General features: G+C 48.8%; 7 protein-coding genes and 1 non-coding gene across 8 annotated transcripts; 6 read left to right on the plus strand and 2 right to left on the minus strand.

The window, feature by feature from the left end:
• Positions 1-1,983: 1,983 nt before the first annotated feature.
• On the plus strand, positions 1,984-4,067 carry FOBCDRAFT_217440 (P-loop containing nucleoside triphosphate hydrolase protein). Its single transcript, XM_031175935.3, has one exon. It carries the CDS (start codon positions 2,125-2,127, stop codon positions 3,742-3,744), a length of 1,620 nt encoding a protein of 539 aa, XP_031047068.2. The 5' UTR covers positions 1,984-2,124; the 3' UTR covers positions 3,745-4,067.
• FOBCDRAFT_t82 lies at positions 3,989-4,083 on the minus strand. The gene has a single exon. It is a non-coding gene; the product is annotated as a tRNA-Ile (tRNA).
• A 5,284-nt stretch (positions 4,084-9,367) lies between these two features.
• On the plus strand, positions 9,368-10,905 carry FOBCDRAFT_217445 (uncharacterized protein). Its single transcript, XM_031175937.3, has one exon. It carries the CDS (start codon positions 9,766-9,768, stop codon positions 10,513-10,515), a length of 750 nt encoding a protein of 249 aa, XP_031047070.2. The 5' UTR covers positions 9,368-9,765; the 3' UTR covers positions 10,516-10,905.
• Positions 10,906-13,397: 2,492 nt separating this feature from the next.
• FOBCDRAFT_217450 (uncharacterized protein) lies at positions 13,398-15,056 on the plus strand. Its single transcript, XM_054703764.2, has one exon. The coding sequence runs from the start codon at positions 13,760-13,762 to the stop codon at positions 14,945-14,947; it is 1,188 nt and encodes a 395-aa protein (XP_054559739.1). The 5' UTR covers positions 13,398-13,759; the 3' UTR covers positions 14,948-15,056.
• Positions 15,057-16,186: 1,130 nt separating this feature from the next.
• Positions 16,187-17,986, plus strand: FOBCDRAFT_258253 (uncharacterized protein; the record flags this gene model as incomplete). Its single annotated transcript, XM_059611218.1, has 4 exons — positions 16,187-16,483; positions 16,517-16,947; positions 17,001-17,218; positions 17,262-17,986. The coding sequence occupies 4 exons, from the start codon at positions 16,187-16,189 to the stop codon at positions 17,984-17,986; spliced, it is 1,671 nt and encodes a 556-aa protein (XP_059464412.1).
• Positions 17,987-18,389: 403 nt separating this feature from the next.
• FOBCDRAFT_21117 (uncharacterized protein) lies at positions 18,390-19,325 on the plus strand. Its single transcript, XM_031175944.3, has one exon. The coding sequence runs from the start codon at positions 18,429-18,431 to the stop codon at positions 19,275-19,277; it is 849 nt and encodes a 282-aa protein (XP_031047077.1). The 5' UTR covers positions 18,390-18,428; the 3' UTR covers positions 19,278-19,325.
• FOBCDRAFT_21116 (uncharacterized protein) lies at positions 19,326-20,742 on the minus strand. The gene has a single exon (XM_054703766.2). It carries the CDS (start codon positions 20,509-20,511, stop codon positions 19,375-19,377), a length of 1,137 nt encoding a protein of 378 aa, XP_054559741.1. The 5' UTR covers positions 20,512-20,742; the 3' UTR covers positions 19,326-19,374.
• A 315-nt stretch (positions 20,743-21,057) lies between these two features.
• FOBCDRAFT_198442 (uncharacterized protein) lies at positions 21,058-23,449 on the plus strand (the record flags this gene model as incomplete). The annotated part of the gene is made up of 6 exons (XM_059608916.1): positions 21,058-21,075; positions 21,164-21,766; positions 21,812-22,038; positions 22,091-22,173; positions 22,646-23,314; positions 23,364-23,449. 6 exons carry the CDS (start codon positions 21,058-21,060, stop codon positions 23,447-23,449), a joined length of 1,686 nt encoding a protein of 561 aa, XP_059466934.1.
• Between the last annotated feature and the right edge of the window lie 95 nt (positions 23,450-23,544).

Raw genomic sequence — 23,544 nt, forward strand, 5'->3', positions numbered from 1 at the left:
GCAAAAGAGCGGGGAAAGTACGGTTGGCGGCGTTTGGATGTATAGGTAGGTAGGTAGGTAGGTAGACTTCGTAAATATACTGAATGTTGTTATGCCCAAGAAAACGTCGCAAAACAGGACCTAAGCTGACAAAAAAAAAGGCGTGGCAACGAACGACACGTCGTCGAGTGAATTCGAAACGGCAGGAGGAAAAGATGAGAAAGGACGTGAGATCATATGGGAGGGCGAGAACTAGAGAAAAGAGGACGTGTAAGCTGGGAATGGCGTCCACCATAGGTGCATTGATTGGATCGGATCTGGGTGGGCGGGCTTGTGACTGTGAGTGCCACTGAGACTAGGAAGGGCGGGGCGCTTGGGCATCTGTGACCCCTAGAGCTCAGTGGAAGACGCACAGGGCCCCTAGGGGTAGTATTGTACCTGAGGTACGGGCGGGGAGCTCTTTGTTTGCGGCGCGGGGCGTTGAGTGATTGGGCTTCCCTGCAAGCATTGAGCGCTACCTACCTACCTACCTACCTACCTACCTAGGTACCTAAGGTAGACTTGAGGGGGGAGGGACGGGAAGCTGGACCCAGCCCTGGAAGGCGGGCTTTCCAGGTATTGGTGGTTTTGAGATATGTCTCAGATTCTCGCCAAACTCATCTGAAGTGGTTTAGGAACTTGCTCAATACAACACGCGCTTGATTACTTCTTACGGGCTACAACCACAACATAGACCAAGTTAAGTTAAGTTACAGGTAGGTAGGAGTATTGGGATAGGGATGGTCAGTTACCCGACTACCTCCCTACCTAGATGTGAGTGTGTTTACACTGTGATACCACGCATCCAATGCGACTGGTTTGAAGTCTAGCAAGCCAAGCCACCCGATATAAAAACCAAGGGTTGCCATCAGTTCAGCCAGTGGGATGAATGGTGGGATGAATCTACAAGCTATTGTTGGTGTCATTTCGGCTCTTTCTTCTTTCATCTGCGGTTTATCATGCCGGATTTTTCAATGCACCTATCGTGAAATAATGAATATCAATATTGGACATGGGCTTTTGAGAGACAATAGATCCGGGCACATGAAGCCACAAGCTCAAGGTCAGGTTTGTAGCTGGGTTGCAAACACATCGTCATTCTCGTCGTCACACTCTGTAGTATTTCAGGTTTTTTTGCCATGGCCCCCAACCGTCGGTGTACCAACAGTAGTACAGTTTGACATGGTCTCATCCATATTCCGATGAGCTGAGTTAACCTCCACATCCTCGTTTCGAAATTCAAAGTCAGGCTACGGTACTCCACGGCATCAAACCTAGTGGAGCTATTAATTCGAAATCATGGGTCAGTTGCATCGGAGGCGCTTGTCCCATATCAACGTGGTCCAACCGCAATCCAAAGCTAGGAATGAGGAGATCCTTCAACCCCTCGGTCAGCATCCAATTCGTAAAGCTTTCGAGGGCAATATGCAATGTCGTTGTCGTAAGACAAAACATGCTGATTCTTAGGTGACAAGTCAAAATGCCACCCTGGGAAGCCCCTGAGCTAGATATTTGGAATAATACCAGGACCCCGGACGTGTTCGTGAAATCGATTGACAATCAAAACAAAATACCTACCTACAAACCCAATCAGATGGCGAAACACAATGGCTGTCACATCACCTAGCTACGTCGCAGCTGAACACATCCCAGACATGTCTCCCCATTCGTTGAAGGAACCCTGTGGCATATGACGGGCGATCTTACACGTTTGTGAGGCAAAACAGGCGCCCGAGTGTCGGCTTCAAACGGGTTTTCTGCCATTGTCGGCATTGTAAGACTGGTCATGATTGGTACATAACTAGATAATCCAAGATAAAAACAGTGAAATCAGTCATCAGTCTATTCGCTATAGGTGAACGTCGTAGGGGTCGTTAGCCCTTGGTAGCGCTTTTTTAGTGACATGTCCCATTGCTGTAAGCGCGCGTTTAGGTGTCTGCATGTGGCGCCGAAAGTGGATCAAGGGTCCCATCCCGCGATTTTGCGACGCCTGTCACCGCCAAAAATTTCCAGTCCAGTCGCATCCAACTTTGCATGCCTACCTTAGCTTGGGAGGTTGGTCTTTGAAAGGATTAAATTGACTCCTGCAATTATAAAACCCGAATCATGGTGCCGCCTGCCGATCCCGAACGTGCGACTGCTGCGTCAGACGAAGAAATCTTGTCTGGTGCCGCCTCATCCTCTGACGAGTCTGACTACCTTGACAGCGCCACATCTCGAAAACGCCGGAGGACAGCAGAAGTGCCTCAGACTGGAGGTGACGAGGTCAAAGACGAGGACGAGGAAGACAATGAGCTGAAGAGAGTTCTTTCTACAATCAAGGTCCCATCCCGAATCAAGCGAGCCGCTCAAGTCGACCAGAGGGAGACTCAGACTAAACCTTTGATCGCACCCAAGAACTCGATCCAGGCTCCTACCGACCCAAATACCACCTTTTCTTCCCTCAACGTGCGACCATGGCTGGTACAGTCACTGGCAAATATGGCTATTAAACGGCCGACGGGTATTCAAAAGGGCTGTATTCCCGAGATCTTGAAAGGCAGGGATTGTATCGGTGGTAGTCGAACAGGTTCCGGTAAAACAGTAGCGTTCGCTGTGCCTATCCTGCAGAAATGGTCAGAGGATCCTACTGCCATCTTTGCTATCGTCTTAACACCAACAAGAGAACTAGCACTGCAGATTTTTGAGCAGTTCAAGGCCATCTCTTCTCCTCAGAGCCTCAAGGCGATCTTGGTGACAGGAGGCTCAGATATGCGCACACAGGCCATTGAGATCGGCAAGCGGCCACATGTGATAATTGCAACACCTGGTCGTCTCGCGGATCATATTCGAACTTCCGGAGAGGACACCATTTGTGGATTGAGGAGAGTTCGATACGTGGTTCTTGATGAAGCTGATCGCCTTCTCAACGCCAATGGGCCTGGCAGTATGCTTCCTGACGTGGAAGAATGCCTCTCTGTTCTTCCCCCAGCTACCGAGAGACAGACGCTTCTGTTTACTGCTACTATTACTCCAGAAGTTCGAGCTCTCAAGGACATGCCAATCAAGCCTGGAAAGCAACCAGTATTCGTGTGTGAGGTTGACACGCAGACATTGGCTATTCCTACGACGCTGAAACAGATGTATATCAAGACACCCGTCACTCATAAGGAGCACTACCTCCACGTCTTTTTGCTCACCGAAGCCAATGTCGACAAAACTGTCATCCTGTTCTGCAACCGAACCTCGACCGCCGACTACCTTCACCATCTTCTTCGAATGCTTGATCATCGAGTCACTTCTCTACACTCTAAACTTCCCCAAAGACAGCGAATCGACAACTTGGCTCGTTTCCGCGCTTCAGCGGCCCGTATCCTTGTAGCAACCGATGTTGCCGCTCGTGGTTTGGATATTCCTGAAGTCAGCCTTGTTATCAACTACGATCTCCCACGCGACCCTGATGACTACATCCACCGAGTCGGTCGTACAGCCCGTGCGGGTCGCAAAGGTGAGGCGGTCAGCTTTGTGGGCCAGCGTGACGTGGAACTGGCCCTTACAATCGAAAAGCGTGTCGGCCGTGATATGGAATCTTGGGAGGAAGAGGGCGTCAATCTCGAGACTCGCGTGGTTCGCGATGCCCTCAAGATCGTGTCAGAGAAGAAACGCGAGGCTTTATTGGAGGTAGAGGAAGGGAGGGAAGTCGGTGGCAAGCGAAAGCGCACGAAGCAAAAGTTGCGAGTGGAATAAAGCATTGGAATCTCTGGATCAAATGGATAGACAAAAGCGTATTTTTAATGTTGATTTCAAGAAGCTAATGATCGATCTCATGTAGACATTTGCGCAACATGCAGAGCTCCACCGACCTGCACATGCTTAAAGCCATGCCAAAAGCACAACCAGGTATCCCATGTCAACTCTTTGCATAGAATTTACGATCAACCTCTTTGGTGCGTAGTTGATATAAGCAGAAAAGTGCAAAAAAGTAAATTGGTGCCCCCAGCGAGGATTGAACTCGCGACCTCAGCATACCTCCATGAAGTCTTGGACATATAAGAGCTGCGTGATAAACCACTACACCATGGGGGCTCACGGCCGACGATGGAAATTTCCAGTATATAAGGCTCCTCGAACTTTTGACCATGAAAGTGAACTCCAACTTCCGTGCTAATGATAGGCTATTCTGTAATTTTAATATACTTCTAAAGTTTGGACTGTTTTAATATTGTTATATATATATTTAATTATTATTTACTTACTTTATTAAGTATTATTTCTTTTACTTTTAGTAAGTAATTATTTAGTATAATAAGATAGTAAGAGATATATATGTTTTAGTTATAGGGTGTTTACTTATGCTTTTTGGCATACTTTTTGATTTAGAAGTTTTATTAACTATATTTATCTTTAACATAGTTCAAATAAACAATAGGATGAAGTTCTCGACTTCCAGACGTGACGGGTTTTAGTGCTATTTACATATTTATAAAAGATCACTTGTCCTTTCGACAATATTCTTGCCAATACGAAGTCTTCATTAATTATTACCTGGAACATCAGTGGTAACATTACACAGGGTCGTGCTGTGCCTCTCATCCAAGGTCTTGAGGGCATACAACAAGTAATTTATATAGGCGCATGTCTAACAAGGCTGGCTTATACCGAAGTCTTGAGTAGATGCCTGACCTTTGCAAACACAGAATCATGTCTGGCACTGACGTGGGCGCCGGTTCAACCATCAATACTCAATGGATACATATGAAGTCGTGTATTTGATGTTATCATATGTTGTGGTTCCCAAAGCCAATGGACGAACATGGCCCATTCAAAAGGAAACTTAGAACGAATTACCGGAATGAATCTGTAAGATTCTGTTGTTAATCATCCGCGCCCGTTGCGAGAAGATGATGACTGCTATTCACAACTATCTATGTTGAGCTTGTGATGATTCTCAGCAAACCCGAGTAGAATCAGCTGCTTCTCGCCTAGGCCAAATCAGGTGTATGTATCTCTGTCATGAGTGCCGTCATCGCAACATCCCAGCGTACCGGACTGGAAATGGCAATATGGGCCGATATCGCGCCGGCTTGCTGATAGTTGCCCGACATTGCCGTTTTATCCTCAACCGCGAGCGTGTTATCCGAGACTCTGCTCACAAGCTTTGCATATCAGGTCGGACTCGCTGAATAGCCTTACAGAAATGCTAATTGACATCGAGCTACTCTCCTGCGTCATTGTTATCGATCCGATCTTGAGTTCAGTGGTAACTAGACTGGACTTGATGATCGGGAAATTTCGTCGATCAATGCATACCCTGGAGTGACGTAGGTTTAGACAACCTGAGCCAAGCCAGATGGCAAAGTCCTCGAATTGCCTTCCCGATTGTTTCGCTGTCAGACGAATTGTGTGATCGATGGGTAGTTAGTCTCTTCCGGGTAAGGGATACGACAGCGCCAGATCGCGTGGTATTCCTATCACATTTGTCGCTGACGACGTAGCTCGTGGCGTTGTTCCTGAGCTGGACGACGCCTGGTTTTGTAGATTATCAATCTTGGCGGGTCAATGACATGCTCAACTGTACTCGAGCGTTAACGTCATCGACTTCAATGCTAACACTGGACCCAAGTTCGGAATCATCGATATACTCCAACAATATCGTCTTGGGAATAAAGTCATGAGACCTCATAAATCAACACATAAAATAACATCGTCAAGCAAATCGGAATTTACGGGTTTATCTAAAACTGCGACAGTGGACAACGGATCCTTCGGGGCTAGGATGTAATCACCAGCGCCGGGGTTTTGCTGCTCTTAATAAAGAATTGAGAACTGGAAATCATGCCTACCGCGTTCCTGGTCTGCTTCCCCACGTTCTCGGTAGATCGGCCACTATGAAATCCGTGAGCTGCGCAAAGATTGTCGTGAGTATCCCCCCGCTGATCTGATCGGATTGATACGTAGGTGTTTGTCTGGGTGTGCAAGTGGGTTCGGCATGTTTCGTGCACCCGAAAGCGAAAATTGTCCGCCAGAAAGTCAGTCACAAGGACAGAAAACTTACCTGCCAACCTTACTTAGCGGCAGATACCCTCGCACGAGCATTTTGTCAAGATAAGTTGAAATACGTAGTAGGTTCGCAATCTTAGATCTACCAAGGGAGGGGAAATAAACGGATGCATCGTAGTTTGTAGAAGCTTCTCACTCAACAATAATATCACCAATACTCGGATTAGGAATCAGTCTCGCAGGGTTTTCGGCGCTGATACGCACACACCCTGATCAAACCTCGGCCGAGAAGAAGACGGGGGAATTGACTGACAAAGCAGATTAGGGACCATCCGCTTAATGAGCCAAATTCGGCATGGGCTTCGAAAGCTTCCACGCTAACGCATATGTCCCTGGACCCAAAGCCTGAGCCTCAGACGGGCGCTGGCTGGCGGGCTTCTTTGAGCGTGAGGTCGTGACACTCACCAATCTCCGCCCTTCGAAGCTGTGATGCTGACTGTGTTGTAGGCAACCTTAACCAGACCAGCGGTCAATGGTCCGCACACGACCGATGAGTTCTCGCCAATTATGGCGCTCTGCGTGAAGCACAGTCTGCGCCTTGTGTTATTTACAGCAGCTGTTGCGATGTGTCACATCGTCATGGGAATACGCGGAATTTAGTCGGTGTTAAACCCCTTTGAGTACGAGTTACGATGCATCTGTTCTGAGGCTTGATGAGTCAAATGATATCAAATCATCCGAACCAGGATCCATGCAGAAGAAAATTCTTCGAACATCGGTCGAAGCCGAGTTAACGGACGTATTGAGCTCTTTTCCCAACCTGCATCACATCCATGGCTGGAACTTCCAGTGGAACATGAATCGAAGAAATCTGCATCCAATGAACATCCCAAGGAGTTGTCCGACACCAACAGAGACCCATTCTTTAAATCCGCGATGTGAGTACCGCCGAGCTGGCTGATGTTGATTAGCGAGGCACCGTACGACCCATCGTGGAGCCTCTTTCGGCGATGGAAGCGAAAAAGAACGAAAAATATTTCCAGAAAAGCGGAGTTTGGAAATCTGTGACTCTTGTCAATCCCGTCGTTAGACCGCCCAGCGGACAGTCACGGACGGTTAGTGGTCGGCGACCTCGGGATTCAGGATAGGCCGGCCTAGTCCGGCAATAACATGGCTTCTTGTAAGTCGGCATCATCTTGGACCGATTAAGAGGCCGTCTAAGGCTAGCCGTGTAGCCGAGTTGACAGTGTTGGAACGAGCAAAGAGGGAATTAAAGCTAATAAAGGACTGTCTTTACGGATATTCGGATTAGATGTAAGAAACTTGCTTACTTCACATGAGCATACGCACAGCAAGGATAAGAGCTAATATGGAATATGATACTGTTTGGCGGAGAAATACCTGGGAGAAAAGAGTTGCCTAATTTTTAAAAATAGGCAATCATATTACACAAACATGCTGGCAATACAATAGGTCGGTACTGACTTAGATCTTCAAACGACGAAAGCGAGAACAGCTTGAGAGTTGCCTGGTAAAAGCTTATCAAGTGACTATGAGGCATAAGTTGTATAGAGATTTGGATTACTTCTTGCTCGTTATCGTTGAACATGATGGTGGTAATTGACATGTCTGCTGGCTATCATTGGCTCGTATACAGTAATTCGGTCTTTGACAACAAAGCCGACATCCATGCATGGATTTGATGGCGGCCGACTGAGCTCAGCCCTACGATTGATTACAGCGATACGTGGACAAGGACGTACATACTCCCCGCGGACTGCGCCAGGCTCGGGCACAGTGAGCATCGTGCGTTGTTACTGGACGATACCCTACCATGGTATACTCTCTCGCTTTCGCTTACGTTTGCTGTCTGGAACAAGCTCCCCCTTTCGAAGTATGCCCTATGATTCCTTGGCTGCTGACGACAAGCACATGAGGCGGAGTTATGCCTCAGGGTACACGATGCGAAGCGGAATACGCAATCTGGACTGATCAATCGGCCACTATGTGAAACTCACCAACATTGACGCGGAGCATACTCAAACAGTCGTTACGAATTTAGTTTTGGCGAGTCGCCGATTCATAAGCATCCAATTGAACTGGGCTGGGCCTAGCGGGCATTCACTGTAGGGGGATTGGAAAAAAATAGAGGTCATCCTCCCTATCATCGTGACGGGAACTCAACTCTTAGATGGAGGCACGGGATGCAAGAGGTTGTCTTGGATTTGGTCTTGATGGATGCATGGAGATAATACAAATTCCCGTCCGTGTCAGTATGTTGTTGCTGAGCCAGCATGCAGCGTTTGTAAATCAGCGTCACACCTTGATCTCTGCCTATCCCATCTAGGAAATCGATTCTGCAGCAAGAGTCATCGCCGTATCGGAGTCAGAGATGGTCGCGACACCGACAGGGCGCAAAGAACGAATAAGGTTCGCTCAATGCTGAGAAATGCATCTGCCTTAGGTAAGGTTCCTGAAGAGCAGGCTTGCAAATCCATCCTCGGATTTGTCGTGGTTCTGGCGGAGCTAGACGGACATGGTCAGATTAACGACTGTGGTAGGCTGAAGAGTCAACGCTAATGGCACCGGGTTTCTAATCAAACACACATTTGCAGGCTGCTTACGGACCTCGAAAACCAGCCTGCGATTATGAATCGCCCACGCCAGCCCTGTGCGAGATTGCGACTCGATGCGTGTGCTGGCAGTGCTGACCTTACAGTTGAGCATGTTTCGATCTGAGTTATGGTGAAAGTAATGGGCTTGTTGCGCCATTGAGGAGAGGATTACAGTTGCTACCATGTAAGACTGCCAGTAAGACTGAGATTGGTACTGTAAGCCGGTATTGATAGCCGGAAGATGCAGTCGCTGCGACAACTCTAACAAAGAATTGAGGGACACGGCATGGAAGAATCCAGGGCAGTGAACCTCCGCCTGCCCAGTTCGGGTACACATCATACAAGAGATACCTGTGCTGGGGCCGTCAAGTAGCGGCCTGACTGAGGTACCCAAGCCCGAGGATTGACATGGACTTCCGTAACGTCCGCCCGCTACATCGGGGCCGCGGACGGGAATGTTTCGCTGCCGGATGGAGACAGAGACAGAGACGTGTCGTGTCAGTCATGTCATCCAGTAAACGACAGAAAGGTACAGGGGCCATGTGCAAATCGATGTGCCGTGGGAGCCTTTTGGGTGGATCTTTCTAAGCTTCGCGGCTTCGCGGTGTCTAAGAGTCATCCGTCCACACACACCCATATCCATGTCAATCATCACTAAGCCACACACCCTTCGAACCTTGGGCCCTTGCTTTGCAATGGGGACTGTGGACATTTCTCGCACTCCTCGGGTCCGCGTGCGCAAAGTCCGCTTAGCGGCGTGTCGGGCATAACTCATAATCCCATGCCACACCCGTGAGACAACATGAAAAGTCCGTAAAGGATCACTGGAGTTAAAAGATTCGGATCCCCCCCGTTCCAAGATCCATTTCTCCCACAACATCAATCAGATAAACACAACATCATCACAACAACTACTAATCAGCCTCAAAAGCTTCTATCAAGGTCAACTATCTCCACAGTCCTCTCAGACAAACACACGGACTCGACTAGCACCTTATCACCTAATCCCACAAGTCATTGTCACCACAGCCGACATCCCTGCGCTAACTTCAAGCCTGCCGCAATCGGGATCGCTGCCTTGACTCACAACATCAAACCGCCATTATATACATAGGACAAAGACCCCTACCTTATCTGGGTCCTCTTTTTCAACATGTCGACTACAACAACCACCACCACTTCTATTCATAGGCCAACTGCCTCTAAGACTTCTTCTCTCCGACAGTCTACACTCAAGAAGAACATGTCTATCACACAAACTTACTACCTCGCCCACAAGGCTCGAGCCAAGCTCTCTCGCGAGGCTGCTCAGCCCGATCATGACCTCCGCCTGCTTGTCGGTCACGCCAATCTCCTCGATTCTCTGATGCTCGAGCTTGCCGATGCTGAGCGAGAACAAGAACGATGGTTCAACCAATCTGTCCGAGGAGCAACCAATGCCCAGCAAGAACGAAGGGTGCAGTGGGCCGACAACATCGTCGAAGAAGAGGATGAGGATGACTACGACTCAGACTCTTCGGATTCCGACGACTACGATTCAGAGGATGACGACGTCGAGATGACCAGCACTTCTCTTCCCGTCAAGCCCATGAGCCCCCGAATCACACACATCGAACTCGACGACATGGAGGAGGATGATCTTGAGGAGGACTACGCTCAGCTAGAGCTTGTTCGAACACCATCTCACTCAAACTCACCACCCGAGCTTGTCGACCACGACTCAGATTCATCTGACGATGACTCAATGCCTCCATCGCCCCCTCAGTCTATCCTCACCTTCGACGAGAAGGATGTTAAGGAGCAGTCGCAACAAGAACAAGAATCCAATTCACTCTACGATGAGGAGTACTACCTGCCACCTCGAAACCCTGCGAGGCTTGTGTCGGCCATCTCGGTCTACTAAGCGGGAACTCATTCGATGATTGATTTGTGATTTTAGCGACTCGTTTCATATACAAAGCGATGGCGGCATTGCATGGCGTTTACTATACAAAGGGATACCACACGGATTTGGATACAACAAAAAGCATTTTTGCATTTTCTTTTAGTTACAAAGGATATGACTTTACGGATTTCATTGTGTTATTACAAAGAAGGATTTCACCACTCTACGAAGGACAAAGAAGGGACTGTACCAGACAGATGGGAATTGGATATTATCATGATTGGGTGCCGCTCCCGGAAATAGGGTTGAGTGGCAGCCTTCGATAGGCTTCGCCCCAATGGTAGATAGCTCAGCAAAAGAGGCTTTCATTAGCCCCAAAAAAATAAATAAGAAAAACATTCAAAACTATCATATCATTCTTGAATCTCCTTGCAAACTGTGAACCATACTATGCTATGCCTCGGTCAGCAGCCGGCTATCTCATGGTAACTGGCGTTGACGCCATACTCGCCGGCTGATATCCTTCTCAGCGGTAAAAATTTCGTGATAACTGAGAGTATCGGGATCGGTCGCAAGCCCAAGTCCGATCGGGGTGTCTTTGGACCAACAGGCGGTGCCCGTGAGACCCGTCAAGGGCGTGCGGAATCTTGGCAGTGCTACACCGACTCCTCCAATGCACGCCCCTTTTGCTCTATAGATTTTTTCCTTCGATTGCGGTGAATGATTCATCAGCCAGGCCCGCCCATCACCAAAGACCTTGACGTCCCAACCATCAGGGTTTGTGATACCCAATCACGATACATGAACTGTACACATTGGGGCGTCTATAACGGTCGGAGTTTTGTCAGCGGAGACATTCAATTCTCCATTCTTGCTATGTCAGCGACAGAGCAGTAGTCGAAGAAAGGCTCGTTTGACATCAATCATGACAATGACTATCAGCGGACATTACCAAGCCCCGATGGCTGGAAACGACGACGCCAGGGCGCAGAAGCATGGCCCGTGATGACAACAAAAAGAAAAAAGCCCAGTCAAAAATTACAGACGGACGAAACCGCCCAGGCCGCATAGCCCGCCCGCCATTTCCATCCCTTGGCTGAAGGAGAAGGACTTACGAATACAGGCTTGGCAGAACTGTCAGAACATATCCCTGAGGAGTCATTCAATGCCCAATATTACGATCTTTTTATGTATGCTTCGATCTTCCACTAACAGTAGTTTTTCATCATCCCCCACCAGCCATCGCCGCATCGAGCCTCAAATGGGTCCAACTGGATCCAGCGTTCCACAGGTGGTGGTTTTCTTCAGACTTTTCAAATATTTTACGAAAAGTCGACATAGACAGCTCAATCGTGAACAAGGATAGAACCATGCACAAAATTTGCGTGCGCGGGTCGTCTCCGCTTTGGAGTTGAAATCTTTAAAACCTTACGTACTGACGGGTCAGGGCCCCATTACTTAGGCAGAGACAAGACGCCCAATTCATATGAATTCTCCTGTCCGATGGATCACGATGAGGCGGACCTGGGAAAGAAGGGACGCGAGTTTTCTTTCTTATTCCTTAAATTCATGAACACGTTTCCCAGCCACTCGATCTCATAACCCACTAATAGCCTCGTTGCCTTCTTGGCTTTCTTAGCCGAGAGGCTCGCGGCCCCATAATCTCAGGTACATACCATTCACCATGCAAGGGCCCAGGGCGTGTCTTGCTCAAGCAAGCTGAGCTGACCGCTTCTGGGCCTCTCACCGACGGCTGACCTGGCAGGACAGCACTGGACAGGACATCGTACAGGAGTAAGGTTTCAAGCACGTACTATGCACCTTTATCGACTCAGTTTGCGAATGAATGTGCTCAGCTAGCCCCTTACTGGCTTGATAGAGGCGGTAAAGGAGAATTGACTGCTTCATGCTTAAGCGAAGTGTCTGGACCTTTTGCCATGGCATTATGTATGATTATGCACGGTCTCCTTAACAATAACCACGTAGCTGAGAAGGAAGGGGAAGCTTGAGCCTTCGTGTTCGGAAGCATCGTCCGTTGAGCTAAAAGTCGATCTCTAGAAGGAGTTTGGGGGGGAAACCGGGGTTAGATGGAAGATCACAGATCATGAGATTGATAAGACCAGATAGGCCCCTGTTCACTGGTTATCGCTCATTATCGCTCGTTACGCATACGCGTATGCTCCAATACTCAGTATCAGAATGCGAGGATCGAATGAGAGAATGGTGAACTCGTCACATACACGCAATCTTTCAACACATAGATTCTTCATGGAACCTTATGCGTTTTCTGGGTCTATATTGCGCGTTCTCTGTATCAAATCTGTAACTCTTGCGCAAGCCAGGCAAGCCCACCTATCGATAAAATTCACACAAGGTCCGATACGGACATTATTGGAGCCACGGCGTCGTATCGGCCGGCGTTGGTCGGTCACAGGACCTGAAAATGGCCCACATCTTTCCGCTTTCCACTCCGAGCAATCCCGGGCCGGAAATCGGACACCAGGAACGCGTCCCATTGGCTTTTCAGGTGTCAGGCCGCTGGGATTTAGACGAGTCCGGGGAAGTGGCCTGTGTGACCGAGATGGACTTGATCTCATGCCGAAACACCTAGGTAATAGGCCTTCTGTTATCGGGATTACGGGAGCAAACCAGGCGGTTCTGATAAGCTAGACTAGTTAACGCTGAGTCTAACATAGGGGTCTGCTGATCACCACAGCACACTACTTGTATGTTATCTATTGCTAGTTTTGAGGATGAGCTGCTGACGTACTGGGAGACGACTCGGTATGGGGCTAGCCAGTCAACGGGCTAGCATTCACGATATGTTTTGAACAAAGACAATAATCACAACGTGGGGCATCATCTAAGCACCATCTCTTGGCTATTAATTCAATTGCTGATCTCAGAGCTCTCGTAAATATTGCTGACCACCTAAGTTGCTCATGGCTAATGCTGACCGCTCTGACGATACACCCACGATATTAGTTGATGGCCATTAGTTAATGATATTTAAAGACCATACCGACTGAAGCTCGGGAATAAGGATAAGCAGTAAACTCCTCCGCATAATAAACTTCGGACTTGGGGGATTAGAATGTAGATCTTGTTCTCGTGGATTGCCAAAGTCCGAAGTCCGTGAGTGAGCCAAATGCACGGACCAAGCGTTGTCAGTACGTCATTGTGTAGCTTTTCGTCGATCAAATCAATGGCCTTCTCAGTGTAAAACAAGTCGACGTCTTGATAAAACCGCACACTCGCCAACATGCGACTTCTCCCGAGGCGAGCACTCGCTCACGATCTTTCTCCGGGCCTCATATGCCGTACTTACCGGCTGCAACGGCGCCAATTCGCGACTTCGCTTTCTCCTCCCCCACCGCCTCTTTCCGGATACACATCGTTGACTTCACGAAGGCTCATATCCGTCACCGGCCCAGACTCAGCAAAGTTTCTGCAGGGAATTGTGACTGCCAACGTGACCACGGAGGATGGAAAACCGAGGAGTGATGGGTTCTATGCTGCTTTCCTGACTGCGACTGGCAGAGTACTCTACGATGTGTTCATCTACCCAAATCACAATACTTCGGGAGCTTCGGCCGAGGAGCCAGGGTATCTGATTGAAGTTGATGCAGACCAAGCATCTACGCTCGCGAAACATATTAAGCGTTACAAGCTCAGAGCAAAGCTAGCCGTTCGCTTATTGGAAAATGATGAGGCGACAGTTTGGCATGCGTGGGATGACTCAAATTCTGCGAACTCTAGCTCAATCGTCAAGTCGGCCAACTTTTCTCTTCAGGATCCAAGAGCCCCTGGTCTGGGATATCGGCTACTGCAACTGGATCAGCACCCTCCCCAGATCGATCTCGAACCAAGCACTCAGGAAGCTTACACAATACGAAGATACCTAAATGGTATTCCCGAAGGTCAAGATGAAATATCTCGAGAGCATGCTCTTCCTCAGGAAACGAATATGGATATTATGAAAGGAATCGATTTCCACAAAGGCTGCTATGTTGGTCAGGAACTTACAATCCGCACTAGACATCGTGGTGTAGTTCGCAAACGAATTCTGCCCTGTGTAGTCTACGAAAAGGAGCATGCACCGCCGACAACACTTCAGTATCACGCAGACGATACAACGTCTTCTCTCGAGAGTGTGACCGCAGACATGATACCACGAGACACAAGTATCGGACGATTTGAAAAAAGAGGTCGAAGCGCCGGCAAGTGGCTCAAGGGTGTGGGAAACATTGGGCTCGGGCTGTGCCGCCTCGAGATCATGACTGATGTGACGCTGCCGGGAGATGCGGCGTCGGGAGCTTTTAACCCCGAGGACGAGTTTGTGCTAGATTGGGGCGAGGAGGAAAGCCGCAATAGAGTAAAGGTTAAAGCTTTTGTGCCGGATTGGTTGAGAGAAGGGCTCGATGCTGAGAATCGGAGAAATGAAAAGTAGAGCAGTAAACATGAAGTTGTGCTGTAAAATACTGTATAAATACAATACTTATATGTCTCAGACAGAGGCAGATCTGAATATATTCACTAAGATTCTTTCTTAGTTTTTATCCAGCGCTTGGCTCATTGCCAAACTGTACCTTGTTCTCGAGACAGAGCCCTTGTCAGTGATTACACCTTGCCATGAAAGACGGTCCACGATAGTATCATATTATTACAGTAGTACGGCGGAATAATCGGATCATGCGATCCTCCTAACTACGTTTCCTGGACAAGGCAACGGCCGAACCAATCCGTTGGAAGGTATTCCATGATAGCCTTCAGAGGTGAGTTCACTCTGGAGTAAATGTACTGGTCCGTGTAGGACGTTGATTCCATGTCCCAATATAGGTAAGTATACAAAGTTGTGAGGCATGGCGCAAGCTCACACTGCCACCAGTCATGAGCCCTTGAATTGATCATCGCACTGTAAGGCTACATTGTTTCTTTCAGGGTATCGTGGCTATGCACAGAATTCGAGTTGGAGCGAAAACTGAACGATGCTGACCAACGAGAGTAAGGATTGAGGTTATATTAGCCAGTGAGAAGGCTCACCTGGGCTAGTCTGACATAGACTCAGGGACAAGATCATTGCGAAGTTGACCACTGAAAATACGCAGCAAATTAGCCCTTACGCATTATGTGGATCGGTGTCTTGTTGGACAAGGGGCTCAAGTCGCTGTGTTTGCCCTCTTTAGCAGGTAAACAGGCAGTAAGCAACAGCTTGCATTGCTGCGGACCCCAACTTTGCCATGTCTCCATACAACAAGGGCTGGGTTGCAAGAGCCCATTCGCGGACTTTGATTAGTCTTGCAATTGAATTAAACCAGCGACCTCGAATTGAGTACTTTTGCTGCGACCTTGGCTTACTGGAAGGGTGGAATTAACACTTGGATCGTCGTCTGACTGTACACTATGTAATCTCGCGAGCCTCAGCCCTGTGGTTGAGACCGGGGATAGTCTTGGCCTGTCGCTTAATTTATCTCATGGATGGCAAAGTTCTCAGGAGCTGACATTTGACGGCTCGGTGATGCATTTGTGAGTCTTCAGCCTTCATCATTGTTTTATGCCGTTCTGGACTTATTTAATAGTCGAAGCTGCCGCACTAAACTTCTACATCGTAACCATCGTTTAACGAATACCATCTCATTATTTTCTTGACGTCTGAAACGCACGTCCCGCGGGAGATTGTATCTCTACGATGGCTACAGAAACTACCCCTAAGACCATCAAGCGGTTGATCGCTTGTTGCGATGGCACCTGGATGGATAGTGACAATGGCTACGAAGAAGCCGGCTTGCTAAGAAAAGAAGGCTCTCTTCAGATACCTTCTAACGTTACTCGAATATCCCGTTGCTTTGAGAAGAGGTGCAACGATGGCAAGCTTCAAGTTGTCAACTATGAGTCAGGCGTTGGTACAGGTAGCAACGTACTCGATAGTATTACTGGCGGTGCCTTTGGTATGGGACTCGCAGAGGTGAGGGTTGTCGGAGCATCGGTATGAAGGATATTGGCTGACCGTTTCTTCTAGCGTATGCGGGAGACATATTCGTTTTTATGTTCCAACTATATGGATGGCGATGAAATAATACTTGTTGGTTTCTCCCGAGGTGCCTTTACAGTCCGTTCTGTGGCAGGCATGATTGGCAATCTAGGCCTACTCACGCGGGAAGGTGTTGAGTTCTTCTATCCTATCTTCAAAGATATGCAGCATTGGATGGACGATGATTATGAAGATCCCTTCCCTAACATTCCATTCCCTAATAAACCCAAAGGGAAGGACGCTGCAGACGTTTACAGGGCTCGCTTGGAGCAACTCGGCTACACTCGTGTGAGGCGGAGTGAAGGAGAAGGCGACATCATCACCATTAAAGCAGTGGGCGTCTGGGATACCGTGGGTAGCCTCGGAATTCCTAGAGTTTTATGGCTGGAGAAACTGGGAATTCGTGCCGACAATGACGAATAAGTCTCACCTCCAAATCTTCAAGAACTCGGGTTGCTGACCAGCTTCGTACGTTTAAGTGGCATGACACAAATCTGTCAGATAGAATCGAACATGCGTTCCAGGCCCTCGCCCTGGATGAAACAAGGCCCCCCTTCACACCAGCGGTCTGGGAGAGGCTCCCGGAGAACAAATACACAACAGATCTCAGGCAGGTATGGTTTCCTGGGAACCATGGTAACTGTGGTGGCGGATGGGAAGATCAGGGCATGTCAAACATCACACTTGCATGTGAGGATTCCTTGCAGCTTAAGCCAAACTACCTTGTACTTAGACACTGACTTGGAAATAGGGATGATGGACCAACTGGCTTCCATTGGGGTTGAGTTCGACCTCCCTGCACTGGAACGATGCTTCTTCCAGAACTTCAAATTCTACCACAAAACCCCCTCAAAACTTAGCATAAAGTCGAGGAAGAGGAGAGAGAAAACAAAGAAGCGCCAGTGGGCAATAAATCCAATCTACGAGAACAACCGCCCATTTAGGCCTTGGGGACTAGGGACAATAAGTAAGGCTCCAGGCCTCCTCTACAAACTCTCTGGCCAAACAGTTCGTACACCAGGTCTGTATAGACCGACTGACCGCCAATCGAAATGCGATAAGTCAAGATACCTTCTTGATACAAACGAGCGAATACACAGCTCCGTACGAATCAGGCTTGCCTGCAAAGGTCTCGGCTTGAATGATGAGCACGTCTGGGACTGCCCAGCTTTGCTCAGTAACTGGAAACTCAAACGAACGCGGCAGAAATATACCGATCCAGTTCCATTCCAGCCTGGTTGGTGTCCGAACGGTGGAAAAGATCATATGGGCCATCCTAACGATTGGTCGAAGGGGCGATGGGTTTGGGAATACGTCGGCAACGAGAGTGATGGCCCCAAAGAGACAAGACAACGAATAATGGTTGAAGAGCCTTTAGGACCCTATGAACGATACTTACTCAACTTGTCAGCAGGATCACCGAATGTGTATCATTTTGCGGACACGATAAATAGTTGAAGGCTCTGACTTGATGGCTAGGAGGTGGCAGAAAACCTCTGACTAAGTCCTAAGGGGTGAAAAGACTTAGATAATATTATAATATTTTATGATATCTTATGATGAGTTTAGCATACCCTCTGAAGAGTTTATTTTCTCACCCAGGTCTAAGACCTTAGCAAGTCTTCTGACGCTTAGGATGGGTATATGTTTTGGGCCATACGAGGCGCCAACGCCTCGCATTTGGAAAGTCAGTCATAATAAGTGGATTGTTTGAGACACAAGATGTTCATCCATCTTAATAATCTTTTATCAAATACAGTTCCATCTCAAAGGCTTCATGGTTCTGAGGTCACGTGCTTTCGTGATTCTTCAACCAAGCCTGTCTATTGTCTAAGCTTCTGCCTTTCTCCACACACTCGAACAGTTATTTACGAGCAACATATGATCCAGCAGGCTCAATATGTCTGACACAAAAGCCGCCGATTTGCTGCAGTTCGCTCAAGAATATGCTTCCAAAGATGTAGACCTCTATGAACTTCTCGGCATCGATGCCCTAACACCAAAGGAAGACATCCATCGCGCATGGCGCAAGCGATCTCTGAAATACCATCCCGACAAAGCAGGCGACAACTTCGATGCGGAAAAATGGCAGCTTTTCGAACGCGCCCGCGACATCCTATCCGAACCAGGGGCGCGCGGCGCTTACGACGGCGCCATCAAGGCTGCCCTGCTACGAAAACAAGAGCGCGAGACCATGGACAAGCAGCGCAAGGCTTTCGTTGACGACCTCGAGGCGCGAGAGAATGCTTGGAAGGTACAGAGAGAGGAAAAGGAGCAGCGGGAGAAGCAAGAGATCGAGAAGGAGAGGTCACGATTGGTTGAACAGAGACGCATGCGCGAGGAGGAGGAAAGGCGCCAAGCCGCTGCTGCGCAAGAAGTCGAAGACCTTGCGGAAGCACGCCGACGACTGAAGGAGAAGAAAGAGAAGAAGAAACAGGACGAGGCGAGAGAGAAGTTTCTGCGCAAGTCACGAAGGGCCGCGGAGGCTGCAGACGGCAAGCCTGCATCTGGACCGATCAATGGTGTCATGGATGTACCAGGCGATTTCCCGGTTGACTTCGGTACTGAACAAAAGTTTTACTGGGAGCTTGTTTGCGACAAACTCCGCGCGGTTCAGGCAGTCAGGAATTTACGGCAGAAAGAAGCGACCCCTGAAGAGTACCAACAAGCGGAGCAAGGTCTACTGGATGCCAAAACGAGGATACACCAGGCTGAGGTTCGATTTGCGGAGCATACATCTGTTTCGTAACTGGGAAAGTCTTTTAGAGAAAGGACACGGATCAAGGTTGGTAGCTATGTCTATACACAAGGGGTGTTTTATCTCGCGCTAATACATGCCCCTAGAATCACGATTCTGCGTCGAGCCGCAATATTTTGACAGCGTTCATCCCCATAACGTTCTTGAAGTCCCCTGTATCTTGTCCTACTGCAAGAGCAACGGCCTCTGCGTTCAGGCTCACGCTCTCCCATTCCCCCTGTTCATCAGTCGTAAGTGGTGGAAAGAAGGGGTGATCTGTGCCAAACATAAGCCTATCAGCACCGCTAGCTTGGACAGCCGCCTTGAGCCCAACTTCTGAGTAAATAACAGCATCAAGATAAACCTGCTCCCTCAACACCTCCCACACTGTTCGGCGGTCCTTGGTTAGCTTGCCTTCACGAAGCAGCTGCCCGTCATGCGCGATGCAGCTTTCGATCCTGCCAGCGAGGAAAGGCAGGGTTCCACCACTGTGAGCGAGGATCATGCGCAGTTCTGGGACTTTGTCGAAAACACCAGCCAAGTACATCCTGGCGACGGCGATTGTTGTCTCCATAGGGAAACCGAGGGCCAAGGGAAGCACATGGCCGTATTCGGCGCTCGCTCGAGGTCCCCAGACATCATTCGGGAGACCGTAGTGAGGATGTAGGAAAACAGTTAGTCCTGTTGTTGCGAGAGCCTCGAAGATGGGGAGAAGATCAGGGTCGTCTAGGCCCTTCCCGAGCCCTGAAGTGCCCAGGATGACCCCACGGCAGTATCTGAGGATCCGAAGATGCTCTATAGAGGCCAGCACAGTCTCGAGAGCTGCTGTCAAAGGAAGTGTTCCGAAGAAAAAGAGTCTTCCAGGGTTGTCGCTGCACATGCGCGAGAATTCTTCATTGACGGACTGCGCGATTGCGCCGGACTCTGAAGGGCTTAGAAAGTCTAGCCACGGGTTCGCTAGGGATATGACAGATATATCAATCTTGTGCGTATCCATGAAGTGCAACTTTTGCGCAAGTGATGCATAGTGCGACGTTAGAGGCCGTCCGGGTGGTTTTGCCTCAGGGTTTTGTGTCGCTTCTTCCAATGCTTTGACCTCAGCCTCCAGAAGGATGAGTCTTGGATCAGGTGCTTGAGAAAACTTGCGGACGAGGGGGATTTTAGAACGCGATTCCAGGATTCGGATATATGAGGGAGGGTACATGTGTGTGTGTATGTCTACCACGAGGGAGGAAGAGGACGACATGGTCTTTCGGCTTCTGAGAAGAGGCAATGGTAGAAGTGTGAGATTGGAAATTGCACATAGCTCCGAGTGAGTAAAGAAGCAAACTAGAATGTCTGGACGAGGCACAGCCAGCACACACTCACTATCAGCTCTTGCGGGCCAAGCCGCAGCAACGTTGCAGATCAACAAATCGGTTTACCCAAGTTGAGAGACACGCATAAGATGCTACTGGGGAGCGATTGAGATTGATACCAACCCCGCATGGCTGTTATCACTATAACCTTGCGATGTCCTATCACCTGCTTATCAGTAACCGTTGAGGGGTCAGGCGTTGGCCGCCGGTAAGCCTCTTTCGTTTCTAATTGCCAACTCGAGGAATGTGCCGTCGCGCTTATCGGCCTGTATTAGAGGTGTTGTGCCTATGTATATGTAGCTAGCAGATGCCGGCAAACTTGAAGACATCCCCCACGACTCTTTTTCTTTGCAACCTGTTTTGAAATACTGCAATTCCTTTCTATTCGTTTTTCTTCTCGACTATATTATCTTCCCTCTACGAGTGCTATTGCCATGGCCTCAGGTTTAGCTGTGAGCAAGGAGGGTCTATCAATTCCCGTCAGTAATCCAATGCCCAGCAGACTGCAACTCTTACCAACTAAGCCTCTCCTGTTTCAAGCTCATTGACTTCTCGCGCTTCCTCAGCGGAACTCCCGTAGAGCGTAATGAAACAGCCAATGCCATTCTTGACGGTTTCAAAACAGCTGGATTCATCTATCTTAAAAACCATCCCATCCTTCCCAAAGACTTACAGCATGCATTTAATCTATCAGCCCGCTTCTTCAATGAGCCCCTGGAGAAGAAGATGGAGGTAGTCTGGACAACTCCAGAGGCAAACCGAGGCTATTCAGCCCCTGGGCGCGAGAAAGTCAGTCAGCTCAAGGATATCCAGGAGGTTGAGAAAGTGCGTGCTGCTTTGCCGGACTTGAAAGAGAGTCTTGAGATTGGCCGTGAAGATGAGCCCGGATATCCGAATAGATGGCTTGAAGAAACCGGCGACCTTGTTGGGTTTCGAAAGGACATGCTTGGATTCTTTGAGCAGTGCCGCCAACTGCACGTGGAGGTCATGAAGGCCATTGCTGTTGGAATGGGGCTCGATGATAGATTCTTTGACTCTTTTGTCGACGTCGGAGACAATACGCTGCGGCTATTGCATTATCCAGCCGTCCAGTCCAATATCTTCAAAACGAATCCAGGCACAGTTCGAGCTGGTGCACATAGCGTAAGTTCTCCTGATCATACGAGTTTCGCCCTAACCCCAGAACAGGACTATGGATCCATCACTCTTCTCTTCCAAGATGCTCGAGGGGGACTCCAAGTCAAGAGTCCAACAGGACAATTTGTCGATGCGACACCAATCGAAGGCACAGTCGTCGTTAATGCCGGCGACTTGCTTGCGAGATGGAGCAACGATACCATCAAGAGCACTATTCATAGAGTTGTTGAGCCACCGCAGAAGCAAGCTGAATCTTACCCACCCCGCTACAGCATTGCGTGAGTATAGTAGTGTTTTACCTGTGGCGTTGTCAGACTAACTTGGTGGCAGATACTTTTGTAACCCCAACTTCAGAAGCTATATTGAGGCGATTCCGGGGACGTTCGGTACGGAGAAAGATAAGAAGTATGAAGGTATCAATAGTGGTGACTACTTGGTCCAGAGACTGACTGCGACGTATTGAGAGTCGACTCTGTTGAGAACATCATGGTCAGCACGCACAGACCTCGCTCTTAGAGTACCTCTGCATTCAAATGGCGTAGTATTAGTACGAGACAAGCCAACGTATGATTCAAGAAGGGATTTCTTACCCTAGAGCAACGAGGTGAAGTATTGTGATGATGTTGTCTCATAGAGAGTAGAGTGTAGATATTCGTTAGCATGTGAATCTGGATTGCAGTGGGTTAGGCAACTCGCTATCCCCACCAAAAACATTGAACACCGAGGCGCTAAGCCTAATAAGGAATTTCGAGGTTTCTTCATTAAATGGCATCCTCAACATCTGTTTTCCATCGTGAACACACACGCTAACACAAGGGTCCAACTTTGCCTTTAACTCGCAGTCACTCATTCGATCCAGCTGTAGTCTACTGCTCGACTTTGAAGTTCCCGACTCCCATATCTCAGCAGCAATGGCCTCCAATACTGCGGCCGCAAAGCGACCCCTGAAACAGGCTTCAACAGCAAACAAGGCCTATCTGATCTTCTACAACTTCATCTCAGCTGTGCTATGGTCCGTTGTGCTCGGCCGCACCGCCATGCTTGTCAGTGCCTATGGACCTGAGTACGTCTATCCCAATACTGGCCAATATACAAAATGGACACAGACTTTGGCTGGGTTGGAGGTGCTGCATTCGCTGCTCGGTATGATTCTCCTGCTCCTTGACATTGTGGTATATATTAACATAAAATGCCGCCCCACAGGCGTCGTTCGCGCTCCCCTTATGACCACTCTTATGCAGGTCGCCTCACGTTTCCTGCTCGTCTGGGCCATCGTCGACGTCTTCCCCTTCCTGGCCCTCTCGCCCTTTTATTCGTCCATGCTCATCGCTTGGTCCGTCACCGAGATAATCCGCTATTCCTTCTTCGCTCTCTCGCTGTCCGGCTACCAGCCCAAGTTTCTTACTTGGTTGCGTTACAACACTTTCTTTGTGCTCTACCCCATTGGAATCTTCAGCGAGTGCACCCTCATCTGGTTCGCTACTGAGCCTGCGGGCCACATTAACGAACTCTATAAGTGGGCACTTTACGCCATCTTGGCTATCTATGTTCCTGGTAAGCTAAAAGAGACTGAGTGTGTGACTGTAACCCTAACTTTGCATAGGATCTTATGTCTTGTATACATATATGATGAGCCAGAGGCGCAAGGTCATGCGAAATCTGAAGGCTCAGGGTCAGAAGGCTCAATAAAAGGAATCTAGACGGTATAGAAAAGAAGAGAGAAGAATGTCATTGAATAGCATACAGCTGGAAGACTTTGGGGAACCAAGAACTATCTCGATGTG

This window comes from Fusarium oxysporum, chromosome III, assembly GCF_013085055.1.
Source record: "Fusarium oxysporum Fo47 chromosome III, complete sequence".
Taxonomy (NCBI): domain Eukaryota; kingdom Fungi; phylum Ascomycota; class Sordariomycetes; order Hypocreales; family Nectriaceae; genus Fusarium; species Fusarium oxysporum.

Coding starts and splice junctions, on each gene's coding strand:
- FOBCDRAFT_21116 (XM_054703766.2), bottom strand. CDS start 20,511: ATGTCGTCCTCTTCCTCCCTCGTGGTAGACATACACACACACATGTAC.
- FOBCDRAFT_217440 (XM_031175935.3), top strand. CDS start 2,125: ATGGTGCCGCCTGCCGATCCCGAACGTGCGACTGCTGCGTCAGACGAA.
- FOBCDRAFT_21117 (XM_031175944.3), top strand. CDS start 18,429: ATGTCTGACACAAAAGCCGCCGATTTGCTGCAGTTCGCTCAAGAATAT.
- FOBCDRAFT_217445 (XM_031175937.3), top strand. CDS start 9,766: ATGTCGACTACAACAACCACCACCACTTCTATTCATAGGCCAACTGCC.
- FOBCDRAFT_217450 (XM_054703764.2), top strand. CDS start 13,760: ATGCGACTTCTCCCGAGGCGAGCACTCGCTCACGATCTTTCTCCGGGC.